The sequence below is a fragment of the Phragmites australis genome, chromosome 14, assembly GCF_958298935.1.
Source record: "Phragmites australis chromosome 14, lpPhrAust1.1, whole genome shotgun sequence".
Classification (NCBI taxonomy): Eukaryota; Viridiplantae; Streptophyta; class Magnoliopsida; order Poales; family Poaceae; genus Phragmites; species Phragmites australis.
Window position 1 is genome coordinate 7471095 of NC_084934.1, and position 19340 is coordinate 7490434.

Below are 19340 nucleotides of genomic sequence, written 5' to 3' on the forward strand. Positions count from 1 at the left end.
AGTCCACAAAAACATTGAGAACCTGAGTCAAACACTACAAAAAACACTTGAGGTACATGAAGCACAGGAATATAATGTTTCTTCAGAAATGGCAGCCACGTCTAGCGTCTCCCTGGAGCACCTGACTGATCAACAAAACGCTGCAGTGCATTGTGGCACTGCCCATTCTTTAGTTCCTTCTCTTAGGATCGATGCTGTCTTGTTCAATCTATTACAGGCACCCATGTCGTCACGTAGGAACATGAAGTCCCGCTGGCACCGCCAAGTGGCAAGCGGTCGTGCCACCATGACCTGCTCGTTCTCCTTGGAGAAGATGGTGTGCCATGTAAAATATATATCTGCGAGCAGGTAGCTAGGGACAAAGCAAATGGATTAAGGTAATAGCATTTGAACAGAACGCACGGCTCGAGTTAATTAATCTAAGGCAGTGCCGGCGAGATAAATTTATAATGTAACTGGGAAAATATTAATTGTGCACTTTCCTCATGAATAAAAAGGAAGTAACCAGTAACCTGCAGTGCATGATTTCAGCAACCTGTGAATCTCGTACAAAATTCATGGAACCAGCAGGTGTCAAACGCCTGCAGAAACAATTATAATATATCAGATAATTCTTGACCTGAAGAACTCCAAAGTATTTCGATCTAGAAAAGAAATCCACAGCATTATTATAAAATTGATCTATTCAAGGACCCAACAATAAAATTAAGGAAATTTCGGAAGATAAATAAAACTTCTATGGATAGTTAACTATACGAGAGAGTTTAAGCCCACAGTTTGGAGATAAACCATAACACTGACCATGGGTGGGGTTAGCGTCAAGCCCATGGTTCAGTAAACCATACCGAGGAAGCATAAAATATGTCACCCTTGTTTCAAAGCCTGAAACAAAGGTGGATTTTGTCAACCAGGGTGAAGAACAAACATGTCTGCCACTAAGACCATATCAAACATTGAAATAAGCTACGGAACATAGCATCATGCTCCCAATGCCTCTTAGAAAACTCAGTCATCTTCTAACGCACTACCAAGATCTGAACATTAGAGACATGCACAACATGACAAGGCCCCTACTAAGCCCAACATCTCAACATCGCACCTCCCCTTAAATTCAGCACCAGCTCCTTCCCCAGAGTTCAGACCAGAGCTCACAAGTAATCCCTTGCCAATGGAGCTTCAGTTCCAGAAGCCACAGAGCCATCCCCAGCAGCCATGCCACTACCAAGTGCCAGCAGTCACAAAGGAAACCAAGCCCAGAGGAGGGAGGAGCAAGTGCGGCGGCGGAGGCGGCAGCAAGTTTGTGGGCGTCAGGAAGCGGCCATCGGGGAGGTGGGTGGCTGAGATCAAGGACACCACGCACAAGATACGGATGTGGCTCGGCACGTTCGAGACCGCCGAGGAGGCGGCGCGGGCATACGACGAGGCCGCCTGCCTCCTCAGGGGTGCGAACACGCGCACCAACTTCGCCACCGGCGCGCACGCCTCGCCGCAGGACTCGCCTCTCGCGTCGAGGATCCGGGCTCTCCTCAGCCACAAGAAGCTCAAGAAGAACGCATCCCGGTCCACCATCACCTTCAGCCCCACAGCGTATCTTCATGCTGGCGCCATCGCCTCAACCGCTGCGACCAGCACAAGTACCAGCACCATTACCGCCACAACCACCAGCAGCGTCAGTCCTAGCAGCAGTGCTAGCTCAACGATCAACTTCGCCATGAGCAGCGGCGGCATTCGCACCTCCATCCTCCCAGCTCAAAGCATAACTGAGCAAGTCTACAGGCCATACTTGATCAGTGGAAGTGAGGAGTTCCAGCTAGCCTCACAGCAGTATGAACAATCATGGGCACTCAACAACAGCCTACCGCCGACAGACGGAAGCGACATGGCTAACGACAATGCTTGCTCGGTGATTGCAGAGGTGGACAAGATCAAGACGGAGAAGCAAAGCCCTGCATCACCCCATGGCATGGACAGAGTCCAGGACCAGGATTTCTTTGACACTGGAAATGATCCATCTGACTCCTTGTGGGACCTGCCGCCTATTTGCCCACTGTCTTGCAGGTCTTTAATGTATTAGTTTAGATAAAGATTTTGCACCTCCAATCTCTTTTTTGGGTCCATTTTCTGCTCCTAGGAGCCTATTCCGTAAAAAAGAGCGTAGGAGGAATGATGGCCAGCAAGCAGAGTAATGTGACGGATATATCTTTCGTCTAGATAACTGGTTTTTAAAGAGTTGCACTTCTTTTTCTTCTTTTCGTTTTGTTTTTATCAGGTAACAGACTCAGCTCCTTTTAAATTACATCCGGCCGACTTAGAGCCACAAGATAGTTTTATTATCCACATGTACAACAATAAATTCAAATTTTGTGGTGAAATTTATCGACCATTAGTTACTGACAATATATCTATAATTAAATTGAGGTATCTTTGAGCAGAAAACAAGATATGCGATATATACAGGTTCAAACTTCTGAAGAGGAGTAATACTCTACCTCCTATGTAGATGATGTTGTATAAAGATTGTCTCAAGTACAAGCAAGGTGACTAAACCTATTACAATGGAGTAGATCAGATATAAACTAATTTGAGATTGAAGTCGCCGAGTATCTCTAAAGCTAAGGTCTTGGTGCCTTCATTGAGTTGTTTAGGTGTTGGTCTGTCATGCTTTCAGTTGTTCTTTTGGGGTTTGGGTCCACGCCTTATAAAGTGGTCTTGGCACTATCTTAGTCCTAGCCGTAGTTGATAGGGAGTCGTTCATCTTGTCAATCAAGGCAAGACAGTCGAATCAAACTTAGATACTAGACGTACTCAAGTTTGTTAATCCGATCGATACCTTATTAGTATAGACTTTCGTGATCTCCAAATATATCAGGTCCCGCAGATTCGGATCTGCAATATCTAAAGGTGTCCATTAGGTATATGATATACCCTACCCATGTATAATATACTCCTTATACGCATATACCCTATAGTTAGATATTCGACAATATCCCTCTAACTCTACTCAGCAAGTAGGATTTTCACAAGTGCCCAAACGAGTACTACCAAGTCTAAACTTTTCCATTTGATGTCATTATCAAATGTCCAAATAATGATAAAGCAAAAAAATGCAATTGTATTTGATTTTGAGTGAGAGGACTCTTAATAAAACCAAAACTGATGCTGGAAAGAGAGCTATTTCCACTTCTGTCTTTACTAGTGGGGGCAAAACCTATCTCAAAAGTGCTTCCTCTTTGAGGCTTGTGCAGGATCATTCTTAGTTTGCTCCTCCCAAGGTTTAAAGTTCTGGAAAAACCCATTTGAATATGGCTAAAACTATTGATTGGGGTTGATATTTTATCATTTGATAATGATTTTAAATAAAAAAGTTTTCAACTACAGAGTTGTAGATCTCGTCAAGACCTACAATTTTCATATAAAGTTTGTCCCCATCTGATTTTGTATGAAAAAATTATGAATTTTTACAATCTATTATCATAAGTAGTTCACATAAGAAACCGTCTTTGAAAACCATCCCTATTATCTAATTGAGGTCTCCAAATAAGTCGTTGGAAGCAAATTTCACGAGCATGTTATCCATTCTCTCTCCATCTGCTTGTGGCCAAAAGAGCGGTTCAAATAAGGAACCATCTTTGGAAATGCCTTTTACACAGGTGGCTTTTATATAGCCGCCTGTGTAATCATCCTATTTTTAGAGCATGATCACATAAGAAATCATCTTTGAAAATGACCTTTAATCATCCCATTTGCACATACGGCTATCGTAAGCAACCGCTTGTAGAAATTTATATCCATAGGACGATACAAAACTACAAAGGCCTGCTCAAGCGGTTTGTTATTTGAGCCGCCTATAGAAATGCACTCTGGGTGACTCAAAAAAAATATTTTTGTAGTAGTGTGTTTTACTATTACAGAAAAGATCATCATTGCTAGTTCAAAACTGGCATTACTACTGCTTTGTGAACCAGTAGTGAATTAGTAAGTATTATTGTCAGTTCTCGGTTTAAACCGGTAGTGATAATCCATCAACATGTGCAAAAATACTCTATCGTGAACTCTTCGATATGAGGATCTGTGTCAAGTTTGATCTCAAAGTTGAGACAAAAGACACATATCAAAATATTTGTGGAGTATTTTATATCTAAATCTACATTATAAAAAATAGGAACGAATGTTGCAAAGCTGTTGTACCATGTCGTTTGAAGTCAAAGAGCTCCGGCTACAATAGTTCTACACCATCCATTTTACATGTTGCAGTATCCAAGTGGCAATAGTACATCTAAATGAATGACAAAAACACAATCTAGCTACTCAACTTGCCACTCAACTTGTCACTCATTTAGTTGGGGAGACCGGTTCAAGAGATGAGGAGATGAGGCTATAGGCTCTGGAGACGGTGCGATGAGCTTGGGAGACAAGAGACGACGATGAGCTCAGAGGATGTGAAAGCTGAGCCCAAGGGATAAAGGCAACCGCAATGGTGACAGTGACCATCGCTCCACTTCGACCGTCACTATCCCTCGGGAGCGGTTTCTAGAGATTGGGAGCGTGACAGGCACGACGGTCGCAAGGTGGCTCGAGGGAAATGAGAGTAGCCGCGAGATGGCTTGAGCTCGGGAGATAGCGAAGAGCTCGGATGATGTGGAAACTGGGCCCAAGGGGTAGAGGCGGCCGCAGTGGTGACAGTGACCATCACACCACTTCAACAGCCAGTCCATCACTACCCATCGGAAGCGGCTTATGAAGATTTGGAGCAAAGTGAGATGGGGAGTGGACTGAAGGAGACATGCTTGGGATTTATAGAAGTATTATCACTTCATGTTTGAAATACAAACCGGTAGAGATAATAATATTACTGCAGGTTCATATTCGCTCAATTATTACTCCGTCAATGAGCATATGAACCGACAGTGATAATCCTTATCACTATCAGTTTAGAATACGAGCCGGTAGAGATAAGGATTATCACTGTCGGTTCGTATTGGCTAAATTATTACTTTGCTAATGAGCTTTTGAATCGGCAGTGATAGTTGATATCACTGTCAGTAGTGATATTAACTATCACTATTGGTTCTTAAGGACTTACGATTAGATCTGCCGATTTAGCTTATGAACTGTCAATGATAACTTATTACTGCTACTTATTTCTAAATCGGCAATGAAAAAAAGGTAAGAATGATCATTTCTGTAGTAGTGATTGTCCATCTCTATTTGAGGTTACATCCTAACTTTTTGTGGTGATTTACTACAGAAGCCTCTAACTGTACCTCTCATTATCACTGCCGTTACCCTGGTTGGTACTCTGGTATGTACTTGTTTTTCTTTCCTAAATTATTATATGGTTTGTTTCCTTTTCACAACTCCTTTGTTGATGGCCTGCTGTGTTGTAACGTTGGATTTGTCTACCGTTTAACCTGTAAACCGCACCATGTTTGCTATTAAATTATCATGTATTCAATATATTATATAAGTCAGAATCTAATGGTGATTAGCTTTCCAGGAATGTTGTTCAATTTTCTATTAAGGATAGGAATGTTCCTATAAGAAAAAGAATGGACATGGGAGCTTTTTGAGACAGGTGACACCCTAGAAAGCAGTATAATTTCTCTGGCCTACTGACCAGATGAACTAAACAAAAATTGAATGTGTAATTAGATGCTGCTTAATTTACACTCTTTATGTAGGATAAATAATTACTCCTATGGAGAATCAGCGAACAATTTTTATCGCAAACACAACTTGGTTGCAACTCTTTTTCTTTCTTTCTTTGAGTTGATTTAGCAGCTTGATTGAGCAGCAAGCCTTAGATATTCTCTCACCGATTGTTTTCATCCATTGCAGGATTTACTTTTCCTGTTATGGATTGCTCTGAATATTGCTAAACAGCTCTGCTACAACGGTCTTCCAAGAGTCGAGTGGGGAGGAAGAAGTCCCCGTGGTAGGCCCAAAGACCATTCATTATTTTCGCTCGTGTCCCCTAGACAAGCCTATCCTCTGCTGACTCTCTTGCTGCAATGAGCTCCAAGCTGTGTGACGCCGATGTGTGCCTGCACCCACATGTCAGTGACGAGCAGTGAAGTCAGGAGATCCTCATCCTCTATAGCTTTCTCCCCTGCAGTGAAGGCAGAGAAAGAGCAACGGCAGAAATCAGGTTGATGCCTGGAAAGCAACCATTATATATAGGCCTTTGATACTTCTACTCTTTGCTGCCTGGCTCACGCTATTGCATAATTCCTAGATCCTGTTGCTTTTGGTGTTGCATCAGCTTGCCATGGACAGAGGAGCAGGTGCTCCCATGGATGCAAGCCAGAATGAGTGGGATTGGGAGGTCCTGCCTGACCACAGGCGCTTCTCCATCGGCCGTGGAAGCAACAACCTTGATGGTAAGAAGCATCACTCGATTCACGTAATTTTGATTATGATCGGCGTAAACTACATCTGGATCTTGTTCCTGTGATTCACTGCATGCTAGATGATCAAGAAACCATGGAACCTGTTATTATGCCTCCATCAGTAGATCCTGATGTGCAAAACAAGACCGTCGATGAGTGCAAGGACATCGGCGTCGTGCCGGATGAGACTAACCCAAGCACAGAGGAATCCATGCCTAACGTGACCGATCCGTTGGCCTCTGACGGAGAGGAGGGAGAGAAGACGTTCCAGAGCTCTGATGCTAAGGAGCCTAACGATGACAAATTTTCTGAAGAGGAAGAAGATACCAAGAAAGACAGCAAGGCGCCGCCAGAGTGCGTGGTTTTCAGCGTGGGGAAGCTGAAGGTGAACGGGATCGGGGCGCTGTGCTCGTTCGGGTTCGCGGCCGCCACCGTCTGCATCTTCCTGATCGGTGGCAGGCTGCAGCACCACCACAGGCAGCCGCGGAAGATCCAGTTGCAGTTATATGGTGATGATAAGGTTCGATGACTCATTCAGTGTTTTAACATACTTCATTATGCAATATATACAAGCCATTCTAAAAAAATTGCAAGGTTTGAGTTTGGCAGACAACTAAACTAGCTTAATTGTGTCTTTGTGTTCATAGATTAATTCTGGTCCACCTTGGGCCTTCCTATTAGAAAAAAAAAACTATCATCTTTTTTTTTTTAAATGGATTTGTCGACCATCCTGACCTGATGCCCCAAAAAATAACTAGCCGATTCTTGGATCAGCTTGGCTCTTCGTTCTTTAATCAATTCAGAAACTTCCAAAACTAGCCGATTCGTCTTATCCATGAGAACTTTGTCCGAAGAAGAAGCTTATGCTTTGATCTGTTGATCTGCAGAGAATCCAGCAGGTTGTGCAGCAGACCTCAATGTTGGAATTGATCTCGGCCTTATCCCTGACGTGACCGAGATAAAAGGAGGACCGTTGCCCTCCATGCGCTCTGATCGGGAGCCCCAACCAACAAATGGTGGTGGTCCCACCTTGTGCTGCGCTTGATAAAAACCAGGGGGGAGTCCCGTAGGGCATGTGACTAGTTTTCGCATGTTAGGCTCATCTCCCCCCCACAACTCTAATCCGATCCTAAGAGAACGCAGTAAACAAGGTGAAGACTACTGCCCCCTCTTCATCTAATACGTGCTGGTGATCGACTACATCGGCCAGAGTCTCTTCATCACGCCGGCAACCACTTCACCATCATCGCACTTCACCATCATCAGATGGCGTCACCGAACTCAGGTAAAGACCTCACGCTTCCGCATTTAGGGTGTTTGATCTTAGGGCTAGCTATTATGTTGATTAAGTGAAGCTTTAAGGTCTAACATTTGGTATCAGAGCCATCCTAGTCCCTAATCAAACCCAATTAGTCTTATTCATGTTGAATTACGATCGGTTGACGCCAATTAGCGGTCAATTGTTTCCAATTTTGATCGGTTTAAGTACATTGATGATAAATTATGCGATTTAAGTTCAATTTTAGGCTCGGATCAATGCACAAGTTCATGTTTATGTCTCGGATTAATGAAATTAGGACGAATTCTTGTATACACTTTCATGAATTAATCAATTCGAGCTCGGGTCAATTCAATCAGGCGGCTCTTATGCTTATACATTCATGAACTAAGCTTCTATATTGTGTTTATGTGTTCATGGGGGTCGGGTTTCGGTCAATTAGGCTCGGATTAAGTGGGATTAAGCAATTAGAAGGAGGGGAATTGGGGAGATTAAGAAAACCCTAAGAAATCCCCAATTCCCCCCCAAATCCGAACCCTAAACCCCAATTTTTCCCCAAATCCGAACCCTAAACCCCATTTTTTCCCCACAATCCCGAACCCTAAGCCCAATTAACTCAGAACTCAAAGCAATAGAAGGGGGGGGGGAGGACTTACGGCTCCGGCTGTTCATGCCCGTCGGAGTTCTCCTCCGGCGGGATCTTCCTCGTGCGCGTGCGGTTCATCCGGCCGTTCTCGCCTCCTCCGTGGGACGAGATCTCCTCTCGCCGCGCGCTCATCTCCCTCTCCTCTTGGGCTCCACCGCAAACCAACCGACGGAGGCGCGCGCGATCTCCGTCGCACGCGCGCTCCGGCGGTTTGGCTAACAGAGGTGCCCTTTGCCCTCTTCTCTCTCGGGCGACCGGCGGCCGCGCTCGGCGCCGTCTCTCTCTCTCTCGGCCGGGCCAAGTTTTCCGTCGCCGACGAGTTCCGGGTCGGGCGGATTTTTCGGGGAGAGAGAGAGAGGAAAATGAATTAGGGTTAGGGTTTCGGCCGACGGGGTTTTTATACCGGGCGATTTCGTCGGCCTGCCGTCGATCGCGATGAACGGCTGAAAAGCTCCGGGCCGGCACGCGCGTGAAGGCAGATTGGGCCGTTCGCGGTGGCTGGGCTGCGCCCTCGCTCGGGCCAGCGCACGCGCGGAAGCTGGGCCGTGCCCTCGGCCAGGCCGGCATGTGCACGCGATGGACCAGGCCGTGCTGATGGGCCAAGCTGGGCCGAAAAGCTTTCTTGGGCCGTTTTCTTTAATGTTTTGGGCTTTTCCATTTATTTGGAATTTCCAGTGATTTCTAACGTTTTTTCATTTATGCACTGGAATATCTAATGAAATTAGCCCAAAATTAATGATGATTAATGCATAAAATATTGTTGTTAATTCTCTGGTTCAATTGGATCCAACGGGAAAATTTTTCCGGAGAATTTTACGATCATTTTATATAGGTTCATAATTACTTTCTGACCAAAGTTGACTGTAATTATGTGCCATCTTTATGTGTTTATTTAAATTCTTTTCCGTTTTCTGCCCAACGGTGATCCGGATTGGAGTTTTATTTTTTGCATGATTTTAATCAGACCAACGTAGGGTTATTCTCGTGCAAATTATTATTATTATTTTTTTTTTTTTTTTTTATGATAAATTCACTAATCAGGCACAATTCTTCTCTTCAGCTCTTAATGCTTCCTCTATTGCCGCCACTATTGACGGCATAGAGCAACTCACGGGCAATAATTTTCCTGCTTGGAAAGCTAAGGTGACTGTTGTCCTTGGTGTTTTAGACCTGGATTATGCACTCAGGGTTGACGCTCCCACAGCTCCCACCGTTGGCGTGGAAAATTATGATGAACTAAAGAAAACTTATGATACACTTTCTGAGAAGTGGGAGCGGTCCAACCGCATGTCTCTTATGATAATGAGGAACTCTATATCAGATGCTATAAGGGGAGCAATCCCAAACTCAGAAAAAGCTAAGACGTACTTGGCATCTGTGGAGGAGCAATTTAAAGGCACCTCCAAGGTTTATGCCAGTACACTGATTCAGAAGCTCCTCAACACTAAGTATAATTATGGGTCTGGTGGCATAAGAGAACACATCATGATGATGACAGATATGGCTGCCAAACTTAAGGGCATGGATATGGAAATCTCTGAGGGTTTCCTTGTCCACTTCATTATGACCTCTCTCCCTCCTGAGTTTACTCCTTTTAAGATAAATTACAACACTCAGAAAGAGAAGTGGAGCATGAGCGACTTGATCGCAATGTGCGTCCAAGAGGAAGAGAGGGTGAGGGCTGAAAATAAAGATTTTGTGAATCAAATAAGCAGCCCCAAGAATAAAAGAAAATTTCAAGGGGATTTCAAGTCTAAGAAAAAGTTGCATTTCGTCGCTAAACACGACAAGGCAGCACAGAGGACGCCCAAGGCATTTGCTCCTTCTGCTCCTGCCTCTCAAGAATCTAAAGATGACGGATGCCACTTCTGCCACAAGAAGGACCACTACCAAAAGGATTGTGTTGGTTTCCTGAAGTGGCTTGCAAAGAAGGGTAATGATTTCATAACATTCATTGATGAATCACTTTATGCTGATTTTTCCCTTAATTCATGGTGGATTGACTCAGGTGCCACTGTGCACGTTACCAACTCCTTACAGGGATTCCTTACCGCGAGAACATTAAGAAAGGGGGAGCGAAGTCTTAGAGTGGCCAATGGGAAGGAAGCTCAAGTTGAAGCTATCGGATCCCTTCCATTAGTTCTTAATAGTGGCTTCACTCTTAGATTAAATAATGTAGTTTATGTTCCTTCTATGAGGAGGAATCTCATTTCAGTTTCGATGTTAGATGATGATGGTTTTCATTGTAATTTCGGAGACAATAAATGCATTCTTAAATTTAATTCAGAGGATATTGGTCTTGCCATCCGACAAGACAAACTTTATATGCTTCCTCTTAATGAATCCTCTGTGACGATGAATGTCTATGATATAAGCCATAAGAGAAAGAGAAGTACAATTAATGAGACTTCTTCGAAACTGTGGCATTGTCGTTTAGGCCACATTTCGAGGGGGAGAATGGAGCGTCTCATTAAGGAAGAGATTCTCCAACCCTTAGACTTCTCCGACTCTGACCACTGCATAGATTGCATTAAAGGAAAATACGTTAAGCAAATAAAGAAAGGGGCCACTCGGAGCACAGGATTATTAGAATTAATTCACACGGACATATGTGGTCCTTTTCCTGTGACATCAGTTGACGGTTTTAATTCTTTCATTACCTTCACTGATGATTTCTCCCGTTACGGCTATATCTACCCCATTAAAGATCGATCTGAATCTCTCGATAAATTTAAGATATTTAAGGCTGAAGTAGAAAATCAGCACAACCTGAAGATTAAAGTAGTGAGATCGGATCGCGGGGGAGAATATTATGGGAGGCATGCCACATATGGGCAAATCCCTGGTCCTTTTGCCAGATTCCTTCAGGAAAATGGCATAGTAGCCCAATATTCTACACCTGGTGAACCTCAGCAAAACGGGGTAGCTGAGCGACGCAACCGCACGCTTATGGACATGGTGCGAAGTATGCTCAGCTATTCTAGTTTACCAGTTGGACTGTGGATGGAGGCACTTAAAACAGCCACACACATTCTTAATCGGGTTCCCAGTAAATCAGTTCCAAAAACACCATATGAATTATGGACTGGGAGAAAACCCTCTTTAAAATATTTACGTGTGTGGGGCTGTGTAGCTGAAGCTAAAGTCTTTAATCCACACATTGGGAAACTAGATCCTAAGACAGTTAGTTGTCACTTTATCGGGTATCCAGAAAGATCAAAGGGATATCGTTTTTACTGTCCAGATAGGATCACTAAGTTCGTAGAAACAAGACACGCTGTGTTTCTTGAAAACGGGGATATGGAGCCAAGGGAAGTTGATCTTGAAGAAAAACGGGTTTATGTTCCTACTCCACTGATACAAGAGTCACACATCCCTGTGCCTCAGGTGGTTGCACCTTCAGTAGAAACTAACGTCAGTACACCCCCTGTTGAGGTCTCTGAAATTCCTAATGATATACCTAATGATGAGCCTCAGCAGTCTCCTGCAGTACCCAGTTCTTGTCCTGCAGTGCATAATGAACCAATCAGGAGATCACAGCGTGACAGGAGACCTGCCATCTCGAACGATTATGTCGTTTATATGAATGAGGATGTTAATGACATAGGGAAGACAGAAGATCCCAACTCATATAAAGAAGCCATGATGAGTAAGCATTCGTCTGAGTGGCTTAATGCCATGAATGACGAATTAAAATCCATGAGCGATAATGATGTATGGGACCTAGTAGAAATTCCTGACGGAGCCAAAACAGTAGGCTGTAAATGGGTCTACAAAACAAAACATGACTCTAATGGGAACATCGAAAGGTTCAAAGCAAGGCTCGTAGCTAAAGGCTTCTCGCAAAGAGAAGGAATCGATTATAATGAAACTTTCTCTCCTGTATCAAGTAAAGATTCTTTCAGAATAATTATGGCGCTCACAGCACATTATGATTTAGAGCTGCATCAAATGGATGTAAAAACGGCATTCCTTAATGGTGACTTGGAAGAAAATGTTTACATGGCTCAGCCAGAAGGTTTTGTCATGAAAGACAACGAACATTTGGGATGTCGCCTTAAGAAATCAATTTATGGTCTAAAACAAGCGTCTAGACAGTGGTATCTCAAGTTTGACAAAGTCATCAGAAATTTTGGCTTTAAAGAAAATGAAGTTGATAACTGCATTTATATAAAGTTTAAAGGGGGAAAATTCACCATCTTAGTTCTTTATGTGGATGATATCTTATTGGCCAGCAGTGATAAGAATATGCTGTTTGAGACCAAGAGATTTCTTTCCTCTAATTTTGATATGAAGGATCTCGGTGAGGCCTCTTATGTTCTCGGCATTGAAATTCATCGAGATCGGTCCAAAGGAGCATTAGGTTTATCTCAAAAGGCATACATTGACAGAGTACTAAAGAAATACAATATGCATAAGTGCTCTGCCACGCCTGCTCCTATTGTTAAGGGCGATAAGTTTGGGACATATCAATGTCCAAGGAACCAATATGAAATTGATCAAATGAAGACGGTTCCTTATGCTTCAGCTGTCGGAAGCATTATGTATGCTCAAGTTTGTACACGCCCTGACTTAGCTTTCGTGACCGGGATGCTTGGCAGATATCAATCAAATCCAGGACCGGACCACTGGAAAGCCGTTAAGAAAGTCCTTCGCTATTTGCAAGGCACTAAGAACTACATGCTTATATTTAGAAAATCCGATAACCTTGAAGTCATTGGTTATTCGGATGCAGACTTTGCGGGGTGTGTAGACACTAAGAAATCCACATCAGGTTATATCTTCACCCTTGCTGGAGGAGCTATCTCGTGGAAAAGCTCCAAGCAGACACTTACAGCATCTTCAACGATGCAAGCTGAGTTTGTGGCATGTTATGAGGCTACCGGGCAGGCTGTATGGCTAAAGAACTTTATCCCGGGACTAAGAGTGGTCGACAGTATTGTAAAACCACTCACATTATACTGCGATAATCAACCCGCAGTTTTCTATACGAGTAACAACAAGTCGAGTGGTGCTGCCAAACACATCGACATTAAGTATCACGTTGTGAAAGATAGAATCCAGGATCAAACTATAAGTGTCAAGCATATAAGCACTAAGTCAATGCTTGCGGATCCGCTCACTAAAGGCTTACCACCCCATATTTTTCGTGATCATGTTGCCGGCATGGGGTTATTGGAAAGCCTATGATTCTGGATAAGAGGACCATTATGCCAACCACTCCCATTAGGAATAATGAATTTCCATTTCGAGATGAAATAGTGTACTATGGGTTCTGGGTTTCAGTGGCATTTTATTAGCCGCTGTAATCTTTTGCCTTGGTGTGCTGTTTCATTAAGAATGGGCTTATGATGTTAGCCTTTCGATCAAGGGGGAGAATGTTGGAATTGATCTCGGCCTTATCCCTGACGTGACCGAGATAAAAGGAGGACCGTTGCCCTCCATGCGCTCTGATCGGGAGCCCCAACCAACAAATGGTGGTGGTCCCACCTTGTGCTGCGCTTGATAAAAACCAGGGGGGAGTCCCGTAGGGCATGTGACTAGTTTTCGCATGTTAGGCTCATCTCCCCCCCACAACTCTAATCCGATCCTAAGAGAACGCAGTAAACAAGGTGAAGACTACTGCCCCCTCTTCATCTAATACGTGCTGGTGATCGACTACATCGGCCAGAGTCTCTTCATCACGCCGGCAACCACTTCACCATCATCGCACTTCACCATCATCAGATGGCGTCACCGAACTCAGGTAAAGACCTCACGCTTCCGCATTTAGGGTGTTTGATCTTAGGGCTAGCTATTATGTTGATTAAGTGAAGCTTTAAGGTCTAACACTCAAAGCTGAACCAGGCCATGTCATCTGTGATGGGAGCAGGAACTTCAACAAGGGCGAACATATCATTTGGTGGCTTTTACGATGGGTTCTGATCGATTAGAACGAGTATGATCAAGTGCAAGTTGCCATAGTAGCAGGTAGCAACTTAGATATGCTACGGCCAAGTGGTCTGAAACTCGGAATGTATACTACCACTTATATACCTGCACATACTGTATATTGGATGTAAATAATTGGGTTCTTAGTCTTAGACCTTGGTTTACGTACAGATGAGGATGGATTATAGGATTGTTTAAGTTGGTAGATAAGGAGCAGAGACTATTTGTCTTGCGCCGAAATAGGTTAATACTTAATGGAGAAGTTTCTAATTAAACATTTAATTGTTTTCTGACCTACTTGTCTAAACAGGGTGTACTTCTTTGTGAATGCCACTTTTGATTTCAGTTATCAAATAGTTAGTGAACAGGCCAAAACTATTTTTATATTGCCTAAACAAACTATTCAATTGTACTACATTTTATTACAAGCTACTGCCATAGCCTTCCTTATCTACCAACAAAGGTTCTTTGAGTCTGAGAGAACATTTACTTGTCGACGAGCCCTGGAACAATCCGACAAGTCATGCGCGTACCCCCTACAATTTCACCATCGAGGACGCATCTAGCAAATTTTCAGAGGAAAAAAAAATACTGCTCAACGACTGTTATTTTCCAATTTCTAAATTTCTCACGAGAAATATCTGACTAGAATGCTGTTTTGTCAAGGCGTAAAAAATCTGCAGTGTCCTTGTCAGCCAGCCGGTCAAAACAAAGCCAACTCCGGCAAGTCTCCTGCAAATGGGCTCGAGCTTGCCACCGTTGCGCTGCCTCCTCTTCTGATGGCGACGCAACGAATGGATCGTTTACTGCGTGTGTTTATTTGCAGATTTTGTTCTTTTGTACACCATACAGTTGCCTGTACGGTGCATTTGGAACGCTAGTTTAGTCGTTATCCAGATGAATTACTTTACCGAGCTTTTTCTCACTGACGTAATGTAGCCGGGATGGTTTCGGCCTTCGAGGTTAGCATCTCTAGTGTAAAGTGCTAATGAAGTGTTTGAGTAGTGCCATGTCATTAAACATCCATATAAAAACACCTGTTTCTGCGAACGCGCTTGTAGCACGGCGGTAACGCTCTAGTTGTGAGCTGAACCTACGAGGTTCAAGCCCCCACTTGCACGCCCCTTACAAGGAAGAAGTGATTTATTCTGAATAGTTTTAGACATTTGTGGATCACAATAAAAAGCACGTTACTAATAGAGTTAAAGACTTTATAATTCTCTTTAAGTAAATGTGTATATAGGTTGAAGATCTTAAATGTGTATGAGATGTGTGTGTTAAATATGATATGTGTTTAGATATTACACATGTACTCGTGATAAGGCTAAAGAGACACCTCTTTCCGATTAATGCAAGCATCTTTTGGTACAGGGCACTTAGTTGGTTGCTTGTTGTAGTTATTGATGGTAGTAACATTAATAAGACACCGATACTACGGAATAAGATCATGCGTAACGGATTTCCTTCACGACTTAGAAACTTTTCGTGAAGGGATTTTTTTTCTCTTCAGCGTTCTAACAGTTTTCTTTCACGGTTCTTTTCACGAAGAGATTTATAAGATCATTCTCTAAATTTTTTTTTCTCTCCTTTCCCTTTACGAATCCCTTCGAAGAAAAGTTATTGGAGACAAGAGAAAAAAAAAGAATAGAAATGAAGAATGAAATCAGGAAGGAAATGAAAAAAAAAATAGTAGGATGGTCTAAGCACCCTACTTATAACCTATCCTATGTGGCAAGAAAAATCGGTTTGCTTTTCCTGAGAACCTCGCGAAACATATCCGCTAGAGATGGCCCTAAAATATTTCGTTGACTCCTCCTTAACAGAGTGGTAAGGTTCCTACCCTTCTGTTCAAAAAGAAAAAAGAAAAAGTACTTTACCGAGCTCTAGCCGCAGATATAAACCAAAGTCCGGAATAGGTATTTAGTAACAGAGCATAATAGATATTTCTTTTTTGTTTCATTTAATGGGTATAATGCTTTTTTGGCACGCGTAGCTTGTTAGGACCTAATTGGCATAGTTACAGCTTAAAAAAATTTAGAGCTAGGTATGTCTAGCTCTAAAAATTCATAAAATTGGAGCTATGATTACATCTAGGGTGTTTGGACGAGACATCTTGTTTTGATTTTATGCTATAAATTAATGCTTAACCCACTTTATATTAGCGTAGAAACTCTAGATCCAAAGTGAAGCAGAGATCTAGAGCTTTGCCGAATAAGATCTTAGAGCTCATTTGGTGGGAATTCAGATTTTGTCAGAAATATTTTATTATTCAATTATCTTTGAAAATGATTCTCTGGTGAATCAGAATTACTTCTGAAAATAGTTTTCTAGCTGCTGGATTCGGTTTCTTGAAATAGAGGATTATAATTGACCAATTTACCCTTCAATTAAAGGAGGAAGGACTATGCATTTTCTAGTGTTAATATAAGCCAATTTAATAGTTTGACAATAAAACAATTTTGCATTTTCTATGATTATCTGAATACTAAAATAGTTCGACGATGCGGCGGCGGCGGCGTGGGCAACGAGTGCAGGAGAGGTGACGGGCGGAGCGCGATTTCGGAACGAAGCATTTCGCCTGTGAACATTTATTTGCTAGTGTGACAAACATATACTAGGTAGCACGTTCAATTCCAAGGAATATTATCCCTATGCAAGACCTGAGATTGCATCACATACGATTAGTTCTGTACGTAACTGAATCTAAGTACTGTTCATGTCTGAAATTAGCCGAAACTGACAGTTTAGCAAGCAAGAGCCATGTTGTACAGGTAAATAACTAAACCATGCATGTGTAGGAAATGGTTACAGACATTTAACTGAAACAACATTGACGCCTGAGTCCCGACTGCTTAAATTCTGATGCTAACCATGTTCCAAATGCACATGCCAGTAATGTATTGCATCAAGCCTGCATAAATGATGCCATGCATATAAAGGAGTACTACTACTGGACATATATCTTCTAGTCTTTCACAATAAGGAAACCTAAGTATAGATTTCTCTGAAACTCAGGATAGCATCTGCATTCTTTTCGGAAACCATATTGATCTCTTTTACTATTTTCCGTTGCTATTTTCATAAGGATAATTTTTTTGGTCTTTTATTTGGATATTTATGATTTCTTTTTTTAGTTCCATTTTAGTTCTTCTTGGTTTTATTGCTTATTACTCCTTATTCGGCGCTGGAACAGGATGCTTACGAACTTGGACAGGGGACTAGAGTAGGAGAGAATCAAAATCCCGAAGCTATGGAGTGGTACGACGAGGAGCAAGAAGGCAAGTTACGCACCGATTAGTCATATAGCACCTATATCATTCCTTTGATTATTTTGTGCATTACTCAACTATTATTGGTTTAGCTGTTTTCATATCACTACTATAGGAACCTAATCCGTGACCTCTTAGATGAAGCCCAATTTTACGAGTTTGCCGATTTCCTGCTGGATAGCTTGTTTTCTATCTTCTCCAAAACTTCGCTCCTTCTGCACCACAGATTTAACGTCGGTTTTCGTAGCTAGTCGATGCTCGATCGCTTCCGTGGAGACCCCAGGCATGTTGGACGGTTGTCACGCAAACACATCCTAGTTTGCACGGAGGAAAGCGATGAGTTCAAGTTCCTATTTGGGATCAAGATTGACCCCTATCTTGAACATCTTGGTTAGTTCAGACAGGTCGAGGGGCACTGCCTTGATGCCACCACTTGCCTTTCTGTCCTTAGCACCGTTGTTGTTCTCACGTTTGGCGGCGTCATCGAATTTGGAAGCATTAGCAAGGTTGTCGAGGTTGGAATCCTCGACCTCGGGGGTGGCATGGTGCTTCTGATCCTTAGACTCTGCGCCTCTTGAGGTAATTGCCGCTCGATCGAAGTGTTCGACCATATCCAGACTCTACTTCGCACTTGACCATTGCATGTTGATCTCCCTTGATGTTTATGACCCCATTAGGGCTTGGGATCTTGAGCACTTGGTACGTATAGCGCAGTACGACCATGAACCTGCCTAACGTTAGGCGGCCCATGATCACGTTGTAGTTTGTCTCGAAATCCGTAACATCGAAGGTAAGCTTCTCTGTACGGAAATTATCAGGCTCACCAAACGTGACCGGCAACTCGATTTGGCCAAGAGGCATGGTCGATGAGTTTGGAGTTATACTATGGAAAGGATCAGCTCTTGTCTTAAGCTTCGACCTCTGGATTCCCATCTTGTCTAATGTTTTGGTGAAGATGAGGTTGAGCGCTCGTCGATCAAGGTCCTATGGACGTTGATGTTGATGATAGTAGGCTGGATCACAACCGGATACTGGCTCGGGTGTGGAACTGTGGTTGGATAGTAAGCTTGATCGAATGTGATCAGGACTTCTGACCACTTGAGGTATTAGGGAGGCCCGATTAAAACCAGGTGAACCTCCCTTTTGACTGCCTTGTACTGCCTCTTGGAATCGTATGAGGTGGATCTTTTGAAGATGCGTGCCAAGTTCTGGTTGGCCCCGTAGAATTTGGGCTCATCATCTTTGGCGTCTGGCTTGGTCTGTTTGCTATGGTACTTAGCAATTGTAGCCTTAAGCTTGTCATCGAGCTTATTTTTGATAACGTGACATTAGTCAAAGTCATGCTGGTGGGTCTAATGGACGGAACACCATTTTCCGCCTCCACGGCTTAGGCCCTTATAATCCTCGGTGTTGTGCGACTTGCTCCTATCGGCTGCAGCCATGGTCATGTCCGGACCCTTGCTCTTGTCACCAGGTTTGTTCTGCTTCCCCTCATTCTTTAAGGACTCAAGCTTGTCCTTACCAGATTGAGGATTTTTGGCATGTGCCTAGGCTTTAGCACACTTTGTGTAATTATCGGCCAGCTCAAAGAAGGAGAAGAAGACCAAGAACAAGAGGGAGACAAGGGGAAGAGCCAAGGCATTCGCAAGTATAGGGAGATGGGTGAGCGACGATGAAGAGTCAAGCTCAAGTGATGAAAGCTTCACAATCCTCCCCTCCAAGAAAAGCTTTTCCTCAAGGTCATCATCACACAAGTCTTCATCGCATAAGTTATCAGTCAAGTGCCTCATGGCCAAAGGTATAGATAGCAATGTAAGTGATGATGA

The 19340-nt window shown here is 43.1% G+C and overlaps 2 protein-coding genes across 3 annotated transcripts; both read left to right on the plus strand.

Moving 5' to 3' along the window:
• Nucleotides 1-1055: 1055 nt before the first annotated feature.
• Nucleotides 1056-2091, plus strand: LOC133891791 (ethylene-responsive transcription factor ERN1-like). The gene has a single exon (XM_062332546.1). It carries the CDS (start codon nucleotides 1169-1171, stop codon nucleotides 2072-2074), a length of 906 nt encoding a protein of 301 aa, XP_062188530.1. The 5' UTR covers nucleotides 1056-1168; the 3' UTR covers nucleotides 2075-2091.
• A 4016-nt stretch (nucleotides 2092-6107) lies between these two features.
• Nucleotides 6108-14520, plus strand: LOC133891009 (uncharacterized). 2 transcript variants are annotated; one of them, XM_062331690.1, is made up of 4 exons: nucleotides 6108-6380; nucleotides 6479-6909; nucleotides 7277-7302; nucleotides 14146-14520. In XM_062331690.1, exons 1-4 carry the CDS (start codon nucleotides 6269-6271, stop codon nucleotides 14237-14239), a joined length of 663 nt encoding a protein of 220 aa, XP_062187674.1. In that variant the 5' UTR covers nucleotides 6108-6268; the 3' UTR covers nucleotides 14240-14520. The 2 variants fall into 2 exon arrangements, with proteins under 2 accessions (XP_062187674.1, XP_062187673.1); XM_062331689.1 differs by having other exon boundaries at nucleotides 6112-6380; nucleotides 6470-6909.
• Nucleotides 14521-19340: the final 4820 nt, after the last annotated feature.